The sequence below is a fragment of the Embiotoca jacksoni genome, unplaced genomic scaffold, assembly GCF_022577435.1.
Source record: "Embiotoca jacksoni isolate LCO1_2020_lvr unplaced genomic scaffold, fEmbJac1.0.p SCAF_14, whole genome shotgun sequence".
NCBI lineage: Eukaryota > Metazoa > Chordata > Actinopteri > Embiotocidae > Embiotoca > Embiotoca jacksoni.
Window position 1 is genome coordinate 17,278,629 of NW_027185274.1, and position 17,830 is coordinate 17,296,458.

Consider the following 17,830-nt stretch of genomic DNA (forward strand, 5'->3'; position numbering starts at 1 on the left):
ATGGTTACACTGTCTGGTGCGTAAAAATGGTCAGAGTGTGATCAATATGTAATAATATCATCGTAGTATTAAAGAGTTAACAGCTGAAGCAGAGCATTTAAAAAGAAAAAAGTTCAGCCTAAAAGGCAAATTGGAAATATTAGTTATTTAATGAAACTGTAGTGAACATTGTTAGAATGAGAGGACAGAAAGGCTGCATAATAATGTACATGCAGATTTACTTGCAGTAAGACTTGAATATTGCTCGTGCTCTGCTTTTGTTACCGTTCTTCTCCGGGGTTTACCCCCACGCTTCCACAGGAAACATTAATTTGGTTTTGAATTTGAAAATACAATTGACTCTCTGTTATTCACCCTTGACACTGAGCAATATAATATTGTGTACGGTAGTACTGGTAATACTCAGTGAAAAATAATAATAACACGCTCATGTGTGGGTTGTAATAGTATTTTGGATTATTACATGATTGAATTTATTCGCTTCACATTTCATCTCAAACTGAAGGAGTTCATGTGGGCTTCGTTTTCGTTTTCTGGAGCTGGTGAAGGACGTGCTGGATATACTGATATGAAAAAGTGGAAATAACATGATTTTAGAAATGTTGCAGCACTATCTATCAGACTAATAAATATTGCATAAAGCTCATCATAATCTTTTATTGGTCAGTTAATTCGGACAAAGGTTTCTCTTTTCTTGTTAGCACAACAAATGCTTGCTCACCTGATGATGCATATCTCTTCTGCTTCCTTGCAGTTCGGTTTAAGGTACTGAGCAATAATCACCTTCAGATCCGCGGCATAAAGAAGACAGACGAGGGCTTGTACACCTGCGAGGGTCTCCTCATGGCCCGCGGCGAGATAGATCTGCGCATCATCAAGGTCGTTGTGAATGGTTAGCAACCTTCTCTCCCTTCCGCTATTTCCCTTTTTAATGCGTGTTTGAGTGCATGATTTTGTGCGGCAGGTGTCCCATGACGCTTAAATAAGCCACACATCCTTAGAGGCGGCCAAGCTCAGCATTAATGTGGAAACTGTTGCCCAGAGCAACCGTGAATCAAAGATGTTCCATGCTAATGAAGTCTGTTTCCTGGAACTTCTGAGGCTGGCTCATGAGTGTGCCCGAAATAAGTGTTCTGAATATTCCACTGCTTCCGTTTCTTGTTGTTCCTCCTGCTACTGTACGTCTCTTTGTATCCGTGTGGCAGTCTGCCTGTATGTTCCATGATTTATATACCTCTCTGTGTGTCAGTGCTTCCGACCATCAGGATATGGCAGTCTGAGGTAAATGCCACAGCAGATGTTGGGCAGCCTGCCATGTTGACTTGTGCTGTGGATGGCTATCCTGAACCCATGGTGACCTGGACAAGGTAAGACTCTGCTAGTTGGAGAGTAGAACGCTTTCAGCATTTTAAATATCTCTTGGATATCAGTGCATTGTCCTAATAATCAGTTGTTATTCAAGTCACCCGCAGTTAGACCTGACAATATATACACCGAGAACATGATCCTTCATCTAGTGAGAAAGTGATTGCTGTTGCATGTAAAGGAATATTTGCTGCGTTCAAATGGAACTCATGAGCTCGTGGTCACAACATGGGAAGTTGCGTGCACCGCATGCTTGCCGTTCAAGTGGATAAGTCTTAAAAACACTGTTGCCAGGCAACAGCAACATGGATGGTGTCTAGAAGCCCCAGAGGCTAACGGTTTATTAAACTAACAGGTGGGTAACGTAAGCCTAACCTTGATTAGATCAGCATATAAATGATTATTTTGGCATAAGGGATCGAAATAGACTAGTAATGCCAGCAGGATATACACAGGGAGGCTGTAGCTCAGTCGGTAGATTGGGTTGCACACTAATCGGAAGGTTGGTGGCTCGATTCAAGCTCCTCCTGTCCACATGCCTAAGTGTCCTTGAGCAAGACACTGAACCCTAAAATTGCTCCCAATGGTGTACCATCGGTGTGTTGTAAGTCGCTTTGGGTCAGCTAAATGAAATGTAATAACAGGCGTGAATACACAGTGGTGTTTTAGCTTAATTGCAAGCATACTCACAATGACGATGCTAATATGCTGATGTTTAGAAGGTTTAATGTTTACCAGCTGAGTTCAGCCTGTTTCGTGTGCTAATATTTGGTAAAAGTACATTTGATGCTCTGAATGTCTTTAGTTTTGCATACATTTTGTCATAAATCAAAGTATTGGACAAATTGAAGTTTTGACTCAATGACATCACCAGATGACGTTCATCCTGAGGGTGACTTTAACGTACAGCAAATTTCATGGCGATCCGTCCAATACTCATCGATACATTTTGGTCTGAACCAAAACAAAACGTCATCTGAATCAGTTGAGATATTTGAGTTGGAATTGAACTGAATGGCAGAGTGACCGAGTGGTACACCAACGTTTCACTCAATAGCACACAGTGTTGCGAGTGCACCTAAGAACTAGGGTTACACTTTGTAATGCCCATTATTGCAAAAAAGGCAAATGATTGTTGGCACGTAGCTTCAGTAGAGAAACAGACTAATGACACAGGGCTAAAATAAGTGAACATGGGTTCTACATCTTTAGATTTTCCTTTTTGATAGTATTTCTTTTCTCAAGTGGCTTATTTCACAGCATCATCACAAAGAAATAAATAAGCATAACTGTAACCTGTTATATTTCTGTTCCATTGTTGCCATAGCTTTCTGAAATGCAGCAGGATTGCATGACAAATATATATTTACTCTAAGTAATTTGCAGCTTTAATAGCGTAGTTTGACTTATTTGTATAATCATGTAAGTATGGCAAGAATATTACATAATCATGAATAGTAAATGGTAAACAGAATAAATATGCTGAGCATAAAAAAACTGACATTTCAACCTGGTTGTTCATTTTCTTGTCAAAATATTATATTATTTAGTATTATATAATTCTTTAGTGTACTGCATATCCCATCCGGAGCTCGTCAAAATAAGAGGGATGATGTTGTCATTAATGGGATAAAATCACATTACAGACATTTAGATACTTGTGAAATATCTATGCAGTATCACACCTGCCGTAGTAATGGTGTTGGGATATGTGCAACAGTTTACTCTCTGTCAAACTGAGGGTCAAAGTGTTGGTGCTCTGTTCTACCCGCACACAAGACACTTAGTTATTAGAGATATGCTGATTTATTCATTGCAATAGGACACTTAATCACAGGGTATCAAAGGTGCATGTAAACAGTGAAACCTGAGCACCATTGTAGCAACAAAGGCCACGCTATTCAGTGTATTCGAATAGGGCCATTGATAGGCTCCTGCTTTGTTAAACTGTTCCTGTTCTTCTTGTTTCCAAGACAGCGGTTCACTCCGCAGACAACAAGAATGGGGGTCGTGAAGTCCAAACCGCCCAGGAGCAATTGTTGGCCTTGTTTTTCTGCATTTTGTTAGCCTCGCAATCATTTTTATACTTCTGCTGTTAAAGAACAAGAACAAGTGATCCCAGTCAGTCAGGTCAGATCGAAGAGAAACCCCTCTGTCCTTTATAGGGCTGCAGTGGTGACAAACAAGTTTTACTCTCCTGGAATAAAATGAAGATAAACTAGACATTTGTGTTAAAATCGACCGTAAACACCAAATGTCAAACGGCCTGCAAAAAGAAAAACATTACTACCCTCATTTAACAAAAACATATTTTGCACTGTGATTTTCAGCTTTGATCTCTTGTTTAAAAAAAAAAAAAAAAAAAAAGGATCTTGTAAAATGGTGCAGGAAAAGACTAATGCAGTGTTTGACACTTGTGTATTCTGCAGGAATGGAGTGGACCTGGAGGCAGGAGAGAAGTACAGCTTTAATGAAGATGGCTCAGAAATGACATTAATGGATGTTGCCAAACTGGATGAAGGAGATTATACCTGCATTGCCAGGAACAAGGCTGGGGAAAGTGATGAGGAACTCAGTCTGCGAGTGTTTGGTAAGGCTGAATGTTGACATACAATACATACATTAGCTAAAGTGGTAATAAAAAACTGCTCCAAGTGTGTGGGCATGAAGTATATGAGCATGTAGGTGGGGAAAGAACAATAGTCGGGTTTTGTGTGTGTTTTCTAAGGCATACAAGATAAGGTGTTGTTTCAGTGTGGGTTGTCACTGTTTCATGTCGGGATGGAGCTTAAGGATTTAGAGAACTGGCCAAGTGGGATGAGCTCAGCTGAACTCTTTGAAGTTTTCTTTGGTTTTTTTTTGCCTCAGAGGTTGTTCTCATAGTTTCAGTCCCCATCATAGTATCACTTCATTTCATCATGGTGGAAAAAATAGAGAAATCTACATTGAATTATCTGATGCTGTTTATTTTGCTAAAAAAGAAAACGAAGCATCCATTACGAGTACACAATTACCATAAAATGACTCAACAGCTTTCAAAGCACACTGTTTACCTCATTACTTCAAAAATGTTCTCACACTCACAAAGCTCTGGCTGCCTTAGATCGATGTGGAAAAAGCCACGATCACAAGTTTCTTTGTGAAAGTCAATTTCTGCATATAAAAACTGTAAAGTGGGATTTTAACTATCATTGTTCACATTTTGCTGATCCTGATTTCTTCAGTATTTAGTTCATGTCAATACTGTGTTTGACTGAAGATTTATTTTTATAACATGAGACGGCGGCACAGTGTACACCTTTAAAGTTTTGTATGTTTCTACAACATTTATCAATAATGGTAATGTAAAAACAAAAAGAAGATCATATGTTTATTCATCAAGACTTTAAAAGTAAAAACCCCAGCTTCATGCAGATTCTGTGTGTTGTTTTTGATCATTTGGATTGAAGTTTAACCTACAGCAAACACAAAAACAATTAAATCAGTGAGAAGAACACAGATATAAAGAACAAATTAATTTGTCATTTAAATGTGAAATAACTAAAACTGGTCTGTCTTTAGAAGAAGACTTTGGGTTCATGTACAACCTCAATGAATCTGATTGAGAAAATGTTTTCAGAGCTTTTAAACTGGGTTACACTAAAATGAGTTGAACTAATTGCTTTGAGTGCTCAAGACCTCAGAACACATAAAATATGAAGTACTATATTTTAGTCGTGGCTGCAAAGTTGAAGGAGAATTTAATTAGTTTGTGTTGTTCAAGGTCCTTTCAATCACAGTGCTGTATTCCAATGTTGTAATTATCAGGGTTTACAGAGCTTATACAGTCTGTTTACAAAATATCAGCTCTGATTCCAAGCCTACTGATTGTCTTGTGACATCCATGGCTGTAAATATAAATAGTTACATGTTCATTCCCGAATTAAGAAATGACTAGAATCACCGCCTCCAGGTTGTCTGCCTCCACCAAACAGACAAATCCTATTTAATAAGTGAATGAATGAATTGTGGATTCATGGCCACAAATGTGTTTTGTGACCTCTGACCTTTGGCCACAAAATTTGATCAGTTCATCCCCGTGTCCAAGTGAATGTTTATGCCAAATTTGAAGAAATTCTGTGAAGGCAATCCTGAGATAATGCATTCACAAGGACAGACTTATGGGCGAGACATGAGGCCGCAGTGCCCTTTCACCACCAAAACCGAATCAGCTCATTCTTGTGAACATTTCTGCCAAATTTGAAGAAATTCCCTCGGGGTGTTCTTGAGATATCGCATTCAAAAGGCCGTGACGAATGGACACCCTGAAAATATAATGCTTCCCACTGTGCCTAGCGCCGCTGCGAAAGCATAACACGGCAACACAGTTGTTCCTTTGTTCATGTAAAAATTAACAATTGAAATAACAGCAGTTTAAAACAAGGCTGCAGTTGGTTTTTGTGCAAAATTTAAATGATATTCCCTACGCTAAAAAGGCTTCCATTTATCAAATGTATTGCTTAATACTTCTCCTTCATGGAGTGAAATGAAAAAGAGGAGAGTACAGAGTAATGCTCAGTCACATGCTTCAGAAGTAGCACTTCAATTTGCTTCGCTCTGCTCCTGTCATGTTGTGGCACCCTGCTGTGCTTTCAGGTTAACTCAGAGGTGTGCTGAAACGCGACAGTTTCCTTCAAATGTAAACAAAAATGCGGGCCGGCTCCTTTGAGATAGGCTAAATAAATGAATGCACAAATTACTTTGGGAGCCACGCATAGTTATCACAACTTCACCACTGCGGGAACTGGGGAAGCTTAAATACCGTTTAAAAAAAAAAAAAAAATGATGCCATACAAATTCTCCAAACCCGTCAACTACTCATCCTCCCTTTGAACTCACCCCAAATCCACAGCGTCGCTCTGTTACTTATTGTTCTCGTGCTGCCAAAGCACCTGGCTGTCTAGTTATGCCGGAGAAGTTGGGATGACTGAGTTTGTGTTTTACAGTCAAACCTAAGATCACATACACCGTAAACCAGATCATCTCGGAGATGGAGGAGCAGGTGACTCTGACTTGCGAGGCGTCAGGAGATCCGACTCCCACCATCAACTGGAGCTACGGCGAGCACGTCTTCACAGAAGGAGAGCAGGTAAAATAATCAAATCCGTATGGATTAAAAGGTTAATAACCGAGTATCTCAATGCTGGTCCTTCGAGGGCCGGTGTCCTGCATGCATTTTTCCTCCTGTATTTAATGAGCCACACCTGATGCAATGGATGCTCATCGTCTGTGGCCCCGTTGCATACTAGCTGTAAAGCTATAAATTCGAACCTTTATGTTTTTATATAACTAGTACACACTGGGTTGAAAAAAAGTAACGTAATTGCACACGGGAAAAAAATTAAGGACAATGGTATTGTAATGTCTCTGGTGACACTAGTGTTTGTATTGTATTTATTTTATTTCCCTAATTTATGAGCTCCCTTTTCTTTTCAGCTCGCTGCGAGAGTCTCTGCTGCGTTTTGCAGTCATTGATAGTTGCGCTAGTTTCTGGCCTTTGATCTCTGTGTGCTTAACCTCCATTGACGCGGTGCAGAGCACACACAGCTGAAGGAGAGCGAGGGGAGACTGTCAACTTGTTTATCAATCGCGTTGATAGGGTCGTTCTCTGACAGATTAAAAATAAATGAATAAGAAGTGCTGAAATGGATCACCCAACATACCCGAGCGGCCCGCCCACGTGTGGGAAACACTGGGTCACCGCACAGAAAATGATTTTCCTAAAACATTTTTTTTTTTTTTGCAGTTTGAAATATGTCCAATTAGTTATATAATTGTGACACGGGTACCACTTTATCTCGTATATCCTTTAAGTATTCCTGTGTGTACAAAATGACAACAGACATTTCTTACATACATGTAGCCTGTCTTGTATTGCATTTGTATGCGACGTTAAATTGGGACACAATGAGTCGTAATCACCAGGGAGGAACCGGAACCTGCAGGACACCGATGCCTCGAGGAGAAGAATTGAATACCCCTAAACTAAATTCAAGTGGTGTATTGATCATGTGCAGGTGGGGGACTTGTGCACTTCAGTTGCAAAACAGCCTCAACAAGGTTTGTGTTGTGCTGATTATTTAGCCCAAATTAGCAGCTCCTCTGAGGTGCCCCAACGGATCTCATGTAATTAGCTCAGAGATACTCAGCCGGTAATATAGAGTAGACTCAGATTTGACTTGAGTTTTCCCAAATGTCAGGAAAATCAGCACAAGAAACCCAATTATAACATTCCCAGGATAAGCATGGAAATGAAGGCCATAATTAAACTTTGTCTGCTTCATATCGTATTTGCTAAAATGAACACTTGAACGATCAAGTGTTTGTTTGGCATTTTCAATCACTTTTGCCATTATTCTGCTCATGCCAGTGATTGAAAAGTTTTTATATTAAGTGTTATAATTTATATAATTTTTATGAGGGGATATTCTGCTGCCATCTTGTAACTTTGTTTTGGCGCTGTGGCGCTTCAGAGCCAGCGTTTTACTTTTCATTACATCCTGACACACCTGTACGTTCCCTCTGTAATATATTCCACATTTTCCCATGTGCAAACCATCAGAAATAATGAATACCTGATTGGTATTCTTGTGCATCTCCTGGCCTTGTTCTCCAAGGTTTTTGTGTCTTGCTATAGTTGAGCGGTAATGAGGGGGAAAATGCTTCAGAGATATACTTTTATTTCATCGCAAAACTTTGGAGCCTGTCCATTACATGCGCTACATTTTCTTCCTACAGGCACATCTAAACAGGATCTATCAGGTATGAAATCTGTGTGGCACAGAAATGTACTGAAGTAGCGTCACAAAGTACGCCTCTAGATATCCTCCCCAGAAAAGTCCCACTGAAATCAAATCATCCCTTTTCATTGAAATTTTTCCCAGCTGCTTTTTGAAAAATAAAACCCCAAGGAACGATCTCATCAGAGTTTATGAAATTGATTTGACTGCTGCATGCTTTCCAAATACAGCTGGAAAACTTCACTGATCTCGTGTTAGAAAGTGTGTGAAGCTCATCTCACGAGATCAGATGAAAATGTGGTTAATATCTTAATAAAAGTGAAGCTCCATTTCTGTGTCGCTGTTGCCTGATCATTTCAATCTTTCCATCACAGCATGAGGTTGCCTGGATTCAAGCCCGGCTCAGTCTGTCTGTCATCTCCATAATGCAGTAGATTGTCTAACATTTATGTCGGCATCTCTTGAAAACTGAGGGGAGGAGTGCGCTCCACCTAAAGTCTATCTTTTGAGTATCAAACACTCACCCCCTACAGACAAAAATGAAAATACGAGTGTGAAAAACACTGATCATACAGGTGGCCAGTGGAGAGGTGGATTATACTGCAAGAAGAGATTTAATGGGCATTTTTCCAACTGTCAGAACTGCTATGATTTCAAGCAGGCTGCAGCTACTGCTCTCCACAAAAAAATTTAACTTAGCAGCCACCTGTCAGGCATACAGACTGTTTGATATTTCAAAATACATTTGGAGTGGAGCCTCTCAAGTGCAAAACACACGACCACGATATGACGCACGTCACGACAGGCCTGTGTCTCCCCTCCCCCCCTTGCATTTCCAAACACCCACACAGGCAGGGCACACTGACACAAGTGGACGCACTGCCTCCAAACAGTTTATACTTCAGACCTGTTCACAGGAACGACTTCCAACGAAAGGCTACCATTATTTTGTAGAACATGTTTTCCAGGTGCTAGATTTATACTTCTGTCTGTCATAATAGCATAAAAAGAGGCTCCTCAGTGGGTTAGAAAAACACTCAGAGCCCGACAACCTACAGTTTCACCATTATATGCCAACAGTGATTTCCTGCCATGCCAAAGTGGAGGTGTGAAGACTGACTAATGGTGCAGAACAGAGGAAATGACACACAAAGGATTCTAAAAACAAACAAAAAAAGACAGGAAACGACAATACACCCTCATTTTTTATGTCGCGCTTCACCGTCGGTCATGGCAGTGTGTTTTGTACTGTAGTTGGCAGTATGCTCCTTGATCTGTGGCATCTCTTCACAGCCATCTTTAAAGAAATGATTAGCAGCCTCATTGAATCCTGTAGATTTTTTTTTCTTCAGTTTATTTATTATCGGGGAATGATTTGTGTGGTGGGTCTTCAATGAACGCATGAGGAAACTGCTGCTAATTGTTTTTATTTGTCTTGTTCTGTCTGCTCGTCTGGTGTCCGTCCGTCACGCTGCCCGCATTCATCACAACAGCTGCATTTCATCAAGGATGTGTAATAAGTGTAACAGCATTCATGTGGAGTGGACATGGTGAATTTAAAATATGAAAAGGATGTCAAGGGAAGCCGGTTTCCATTTGATATAATGATATGAGAGTTTGACATTGGTCAGAAAACCAGTACAGATCTGTATTGTGCCTATTAGGATGTGTGATGGTCGTGAATAGAAGTTTATTTAAGCATGCTTTCAGGTCTCTGTCTCCCTTTCATTTCTCATTGAATAGCATTAGTTATATGAAATGAAGGACTGAACATGGACGTTCATGCAGAACCCTCTGTTCACAAAAAGATTAGTTTTACTCATTCAGTTCTTTATTCATACGCACTCTCAGTGACTTTTATATGTTATAAGTTTATCTGGTAGTTCTATGTGACAGGAATACACTGGCAGTCTGTTAAATAAGCATTTTTGTCATCTTTGCTGTACAGTAAGACAAACAGTTGCACTTTAACTGCAACTACTCACAGAATATTCTGCTTTAAAAAGTGGATTGATTAACATTTTGCATTGAAGAGAAGCTGTACGTTATTGTCGTGGTTCAACACGAATAAATGCAAACTTTGAAAAGTGTCAGAAGACATTTACGTCTTTATGTTTCTTCGGCGCTCATAAAACAAAACAAAAAACAGCCTTGCAGGACCCTTTAGGGGTCGTCGAAGGTGCGCTGGGGAGTTTCTGTTCCCATTGAGTGCTTGTCACCCAAACGCATTGTGTCACCTGAAGGTCTCACGAATGCGTTGAGTGCATCTCCTTCCTCGTAAAATTATTCAAAGGCCGCTTTTTCTGAAAGCGTGTGTGGTTTACAGCCATATTTTCTTGGTTTTGTTGCCGTGTTACTGCCACCTACGGATCAACGAAGCGGCAACCAACGGTGACGTCACCTGTTGGTTTGTGATCTGCCGTTATGGCGCCTCGAGTTCGGATATTAGCCGATGCCATCTTGCTAGCGGTTTGGAGTGACCATAATTAGATGAGCTGGCGGGAGCGAGCAGTAGCTCTAACCTGACTGCACCACAGGCTGGTCAATTAAAACAGACACGTCCCAAAAAAAAACCCACAGATTTCTGAAGCTTATTTTCGAATTAATTACAGATTATTTTCAGATGAACCTCCAGAAAACTGGAAGCGATTTTAGCTAACAACACAGAGATAACTGGTGGAGACATTTTATTAACTTTGTGTTTGATGAGAGAAGTTTAATGGGAGTCTGTGGAGCCGCAGGCTTTTAAGAGCCAACCTCTATTGGCACTCGGTGGTATTGCAGCTTAAGGCACTCATTTTTCAGACCCGGAAGCTATGAACACTTAATATACAGTCTATGGGATCAACGGAATAACAGCCATGTATATACTGTCATCTGCATGCCTAAATGGGTGCGTGTGTCTTCAAGCGTGTGCGCGCACACACACACACACACACCGTTGGGGCCATTAGTGGTTAAAAACTGCACAGTGTAGCTTTAAAGCCAACAGTGACACTTTCATCATATTAAGCCTCTCAGTTACTTTAAAGGAGACTTTTCTGATAAAAAAAAAAAATTACTATTAAACACGAGGAGATGAAAAGAACAGAGCACAGGGGTCAAGTTTATAATCGCGTTTCACTTTCCGTGTGGAGACTGTGATCTTTGTAACGCAGCAGCTGGATATAGTGAACTGCAGTATAATGTTCAGGATTAGAGAGGACGTTTCGATACCGTTCAATCATGCGAGCAACCAGGACGGGCTGTGCTGGGGCTTAAATATGCTGTCGCAGATTAGCCATGCTTTGTCTCTTTGATGCTACAAAAATTGTAGCCTGTCTCGGTTTGGATCCGCCGCCATCCTGCCGTGGTCTTTCGGGGGTTTTAAAGGTTGACATGAAGAGCAACTTAATTCGCTCTGAATAACCTCCCACTCAAAGTGTTAAGCGTCGGCAAACAAAAGCGCCGTCTGATAACCGCTAGTGAAAGGGGAGCACAATGTCAGGATTGAGGAAGATTACTGTATTTATACAATTGAAAGCAGCGGTACTGTACATGAAAAAGACGGGATAAAAGGAGAGTGTTGAACAAACACTGTAGACTTGTGGGCGTCTGCCTGCTTCGAGTTAGTTCTCATATTCAGACTTGTGCTCATCAGGGGATAGTTTCTGTTTATACATCTATTTAAAATGAACTCTTTATATTTTTATTTCACTACTTAAATCAACTTTACATGTGGCGTTTGCTTCTCTCAGTCCTTTGAATGCATTTCCTCCAAGTCGCTGCTGATAAGTACTTCTGTTTAATAACTGAAAAAATGTAAATGAACTATTTAGCCGCGCTTTTGTCCATTATCATCATAATGAATGTTTTTGCTTATTTGAATACATATTAAACATTCTGTTGGATGAAGACTTTTCCCGGCTGTAATTATCTGGAAATATTCTGAACAACACAGAGGGAGGATGTTGGCAAAAAGGAGTAATTATAAAAAGTTAAAAGCACATTAAAGTGTGTGGTTGATTGGGTGTCGGCGTTTCATGTGCGTAATCTGTGCGTTTGAGTAATAAATTCAAGTTTAAGGACAAATCTGTTTTCAGGCGCGCTCTGACTAACGTTCAGATTGCCAATTAAAAGTAAAAGAAAAGAACGGTGTGATTATTGTTTAAGTAGTGAGATGCTTAAAGAACAATTGTAATTCATGTTGCGTGTCTGCGGTGTAGGCAGGCTTTAAGAGTTGCAATGCAACACAGAGAGACAGAGTGAGGGCACAGTTTACTCCGAACACAAAAGGCTTACTTATTTACAGCACGCCTCCAGTCGCGAAGTGGTGGTGTGACGTCAGTGAAAGGCTCGTCAAGACGTGTTCCAGAGATTCCTCAGCTCAGCTGTTAATATGCATGTGCAGTTTCCAGTCTGGCATCACGCAGACAATAAAATACCGACAGGGTTCTGTATATTTATGTGTTTAGTGTATTTGTCTTAGCGCGCCACCTTATTCTCTGCGGTGCCCTCTTTACGCTGACATTACCATTCATGTCGGAACAAAGAGGAGGGATAATTCTCTATGGAGGTGAATAACAATGGGCGGGAAAAAATGATAAGTCCCAGGGGAACATCACCGTATTGTTCTTCACGTTCTGCTCGGAGACGTGATCACGTTCTGGTGTCTCCTGTTTTGAATTCTCGCATCTGCTGTTCTTCACTGTCCTTTTGTCTTCAACAAACACCTGTCACAGATATGACAGTGCTACTTGTCAGCTCTCTTACTGCAGAGGCAGTGAGTGTGTACGAGGTGGGGATGTTCCACACTGTTAGGTTGCTTGTTTTAATTGGGCTACTGGTCTCTCTCAGCACTGTAATAATGTGCCGCCAACTGCTGTTTGTAATGATATAGTGCCTGTTTCACTGTGACAGGGGGCTCACTATACTCTTCAGAATGGATTTACACTCGTATAGAAACCTTTGCGTTTTAATCTCTTAACAACACGGGTCAGGGAATTTAAAAAAACTCTTTTCCAGACAGGGAAATTCAGGGAATTTGATCATTTATTTTGGACAAGTCATGGAATAACAGGGAATTTTGTTTGCATGTTAAAATTCCAGTTGCCATTTATCAAAATATAATATTTTCCACGTATGTAGCTAGTATGAATGAGGCACGAATTTTGAAATATTTGAATAGTCGTTATAATCTACAAAATCGATAATCGTTCTTCCTCATTTCCCCTGTTTGTACCGGCACCTAGCTGTAATGCGTTACTCCCGTCAGAAGGTGACGGTAATGCGCCCTACAAGCTGCCTGCCAGCCGCCATTAAATAACAGGCAGAAGAAGAACACGCTGCTTCCAGGGTTCTGGAGGTTTGCTGGTAAAGATGTCCCGGTAATTAGACATCCCGGTGCAAACATGGCGACACATGCGAAGACGACTACAACCGTCAGAAAGTTCAGTGTGGAACTCCCTCAAAACATAAATAAAGATGAAGTGCGTTTTTTTTGTTGTTTTTTTTTTAATTTTTTTTTAACAGAAACACTACTGCTTCTAGTCTGCTCAGCACAACAGCAGCCAAGGATTTTGCTGTCGCCTCTTTTTTTTTTTACCGTTCCCATTTTGCTTATTTCCATCTTAAAGGATGATGAATGTTCGTATGTGATTTTAGGTATTTAACTATAGTAAAGCTCAAAAGTAATCAAACACGCCGGATGGCCTTTCTCAGCGGATACTGTAGGGCTGATTTAAGATGTCAACGTTGATGGTTTGATTGTCTTGTGTTCTCCCTACTATTGTCCCGGCAGATTGCTTCCATTTACTTGCCGTTGCACCTGATGAAATTGCTTTATCATTTCGCTTGTACTTTCCAGCTTTGTCGGCCCATCACATCCCATCGTCATTGCTTAACATTTTCTCCTCGGCGTCATGAAATCCACCGAGCATGCTGTCATCAAAACTTTCTGTCTGGTCGGGTTGGGCTTTTCGGTGTCTTTGTGATTTGACGTGCTGTAGCATGCTGTCCACTACAGTTTAAAGTATTTGTTACGCAGAGCTTTTGATTCGCTCTGCCATGACGTGAAAACATTCTGTCTCCACTCGGATGTTTCACTGTATTTGAGAGTTTTACACGAACCTGACGATGATGATTATCCCTTGTTTATCTGCATAGAGGTGATTTTATTTCCTCAATAACTCATAATACAACACGAGTAACTTTTAAACTCGCATTTATCTCAAACAAAGGATCAGATAGGCTTTTATTGTTTAATGAATAATAGACTATAATAATGTTTAATATGGTTTTATGTAAATGTGTGGATGGACAACTGCCATGCATTGATGTAAGAACTCTACCTGAGAAATAATTACTTAAAACACTGGACAACAGCAGGCATAGTTGTAATTTAGATTCTATTATTGTGGTCAGTTTGTGGCTCTTTGGCACATCAATATTGTTTTTTAAAGATTTAAAATTCAGAATTCATGCAAATCCCATTTTTGTGTCTTTTAGCCTTCACACTAAAAGGTGCTGGGTTATTTCTTTCTACCTGAACGCTGGGTTTGGGCCTGTTGGGCCATTTTTCTGGGTTATTTTATAGCGGGTTGGGTATTAATGAAGTCAAATGAACCAACATTTGGATAGAATATTTAACCAATTCATGTGGGAGAATTAACCCAGCATTTAGATAAAACATTCAACCCATCTTGACTGTTTTGGGGTGAAAACTAACCAAATTGGTTTGCTTTTATCCCATTGGTTGTTTTTTTTTTGGCTGTTGAATTTCGATCAAACCATAACAAATTACTTAATTTGAGACTGCAGTCGAGCATTAACATTTAAAGCAGAGCACACAACACAGGCCGCCTGTAGGCAGAGATTTATTTGGGGTGAAGAAAGAGCTGCAACAAAACTTATTTAAACACTTTATTGCTTATTAGGAAACACAGCAAGTGTTGTTCAAAGACCTGATTGATGAACTGTTGATTTATTTAATGTACCCAAGTCTTTTCAAAATAAACGTACAAAGACAACAGTTGGAGAGTAAATTCTGTTTAATCGGCTTTTCCAACCTCATCATCGCTTCAAGCCTCACAAACTGATCGCGAGTCGATAATTGCTGCATTTCTTTTTGCCGAAGGAGGCCGGCATATCTCTGTTGTTGCAGTGTAATGGAGTCACCCCTTCCTGATAAACCAATAACCTTCTTATCGGCAAACGTTTGCGCTATCGTGATGCCGACAGACTCTATTGTTCCGCTGTGCGGTACAGAAAATAACGCACCATAAAAACAATCCCCCCCCAAAATGTACCTTTTTAAAGAAAAAACAAACACCTGCTGTCACGTAATAGACCTCGCCTCACAAGAAAAACCAAAGCAGACTCCTCATTGTAGCCGCAGACATTTAGATCAGGTACTGTGGAAATAAACTGGAGAGTTAATACTTGCATGCGATGTGCAGCAGCCCAGCTCTGCCCTGGATAAAGATTGCCTTGTAAGAATTGCTGTGCCCTTTGTTTGTTGTCTCTCTGTCTTCTGCAGGCATCGTGGACTCGGCCTGAGCAGCACAAGGTATTCTAAATGCATGACATTTTCCTACACCCATCCATCTTTCATGTCAGGGGAGTCTGGTTCAATTCTGGACAGACGCGGATCAAAATTCTTGATCAAACACGGGTCAGGCAGAGTAGCAGCGACGCAGTAGCACAACAGGCCGGTGCGAGTCTGCCTGCCTGTGTCTGTCTGCTTTACTTTTTCCAGAACATGATGGAGACTTCTTCAGCCTGTGTGGTTTATTTTTCAGTCCCGTTAGAATTTGAACGTGTGATTTTGCATGATTCTGTAGTTATATGCAATTTTCTTTCACCTGTCTTCTCCAAGCATTGATTTAGTTGAAGTAAAACACTTCTCGCATCCTTCTGTCCTCCCACCTGCATCTCCACACATCCCTTGGCAGATCTTGACGATAACTTCAAAGTCTATTTTTGACAGCCATATAGTTTGTGTTGGACTGAAGATGGCTGAACATGTAGGTATGCAAGAGGAAATAAAAGCTGCCTTTGTGCCGTATGGAGGCGCCACTCCTGAAAGAAGGTGAAAATTGGCAAAAGAAAGAGCTGCCCACGTCATCTTTTTCTCTTCATCACAAATGTGTTTTACATATGTGAGAAAATTGGTGAGAAATACTTTAGATTTATTTTAGATTCAGATTCAGGTTTTCTCCCATTGACAACCAGTCATTCTTTGTTCTAAGTGCAGGATCACATGAGGGTTGCCATTTCTATTTTTGCTTTTGCACCATTTACCAACAAAAAAATTATTTTTAGTCCATTTGTTTCCTCAAAAAGCCTTTTCTGTTTTTTAACTGCAGGGAGCACTGCACAACCAGAGTCGGCCTTTTCCTTTTTATTCAATTATTTTTTTATTCACTGTTTTCAACAATCGATGTGTAATCGTGTCAGCTGTCAATATTTAATTATCATTCGTGAACCGATATGCGTTCATTATAGTCACACCTGCAAAAAGTTCTGAATAAATGTATCTCATCACGCACTCATCACTACGGGAGGTGAGGAAGAGCCTTTCTCATCAGGCACACGCTGACAATAATTACCAGGATTGTGTAAAAGTGATTCACACATGGTTGCACCGGTTTCTTCGTTTGTCAAGAAGTCGTCGTCAAAGTGGTAAATTGGAGATTTTCTGTCTCTGCTGTCTGTACGTGCTTATATTAAAAGTACGGCTGAAATATTACGCAATGAACATGTAGATTAGCGATGAGCTGATTGTACTTTAATATATGGTTTTAAGGCTCACCTGCGCTCTGAATTAATCAGTGTACGTCTCTCTGTGAGATGTCTAACTATGAATCGCGCATCGGAGGAGCGTGAGCACGGAGCTGCGTGAGCATGCTGAGCATGTTTGCCGCAAATGTGCAGGCAGCTGCGTGTTCATGTGACAAGTCACGGAGGGGACGATGCATTTGTATGCCGGCCCAGTTTGAATTTGGTGAGACATGAGTTGAACATGTCGTCGGTTTTAAGCTCCGATGTTCACTCGGTGTCTTTTCTGCAGCAGAATAACGTGTTAAAGAGCTCCACTGTCAGTCTACGGCCGACATCGGAAAGTCCTTGTTATTTTCCGTTTTCTTTTTTTTTTCTTTTTTTTTTTACTTCACACAGACACGCTAAGTAGTTTTATATCTTTTTGCCAGATGAGGGGACGTGAGCTAAGAATGATCAAGGATATTTCCAATAAACAACCACGCTGGTGCATTGTGAATTCTTTCTGAAAAGCTATTGTTATAAAACATGCATGAGGCACAATATTGTATTACAGTGAACACATAAATTTCCTCTGGTTGATGATGTGATTCTTTATAGACTTCATATAAAACATGAGCGGCTACAGCCCCTCAGAAACTTCATATGTTCTTCTGGCTCTGGAGACATTTTGATGCTACCTTCCAAAAAAAGCAAAATCACAAAATGAAAAGACTCTACGCTCGCTCTCTTCAACGGACTTCCTGCTCATACGTAGTGTGGCATGGTGCACAGATGCAGGACTCGGAAACAGTAGCACAGTAGCACAAGGGTTGAGAGAGGCTGCTTTCTGGGCAGGGGTCAGAATAAAAGGGTAGTGTGTTATGTAAGTGCCTCCCTGGTCCTGCTACCCGCCATGCATAATGAATGCCCCAGACATGCTTTGTCTA

The 17,830-nt window shown here is 40.6% G+C and overlaps 1 protein-coding gene across 1 annotated transcript in view; it reads left to right on the top strand.

Moving 5' to 3' along the window:
• The window catches only part of ncam1b (neural cell adhesion molecule 1b), a 70,069-nt gene that overhangs the window by 32,411 nt on the left and 19,828 nt on the right, over positions 1-17,830 (top strand). The window contains 4 exon segments of the mRNA XM_069148365.1: positions 755-892; positions 1,250-1,367; positions 3,795-3,955; positions 6,351-6,493. Of these exon segments, the coding sequence (XP_069004466.1) occupies positions 755-892; positions 1,250-1,367; positions 3,795-3,955; positions 6,351-6,493 (560 nt within the window).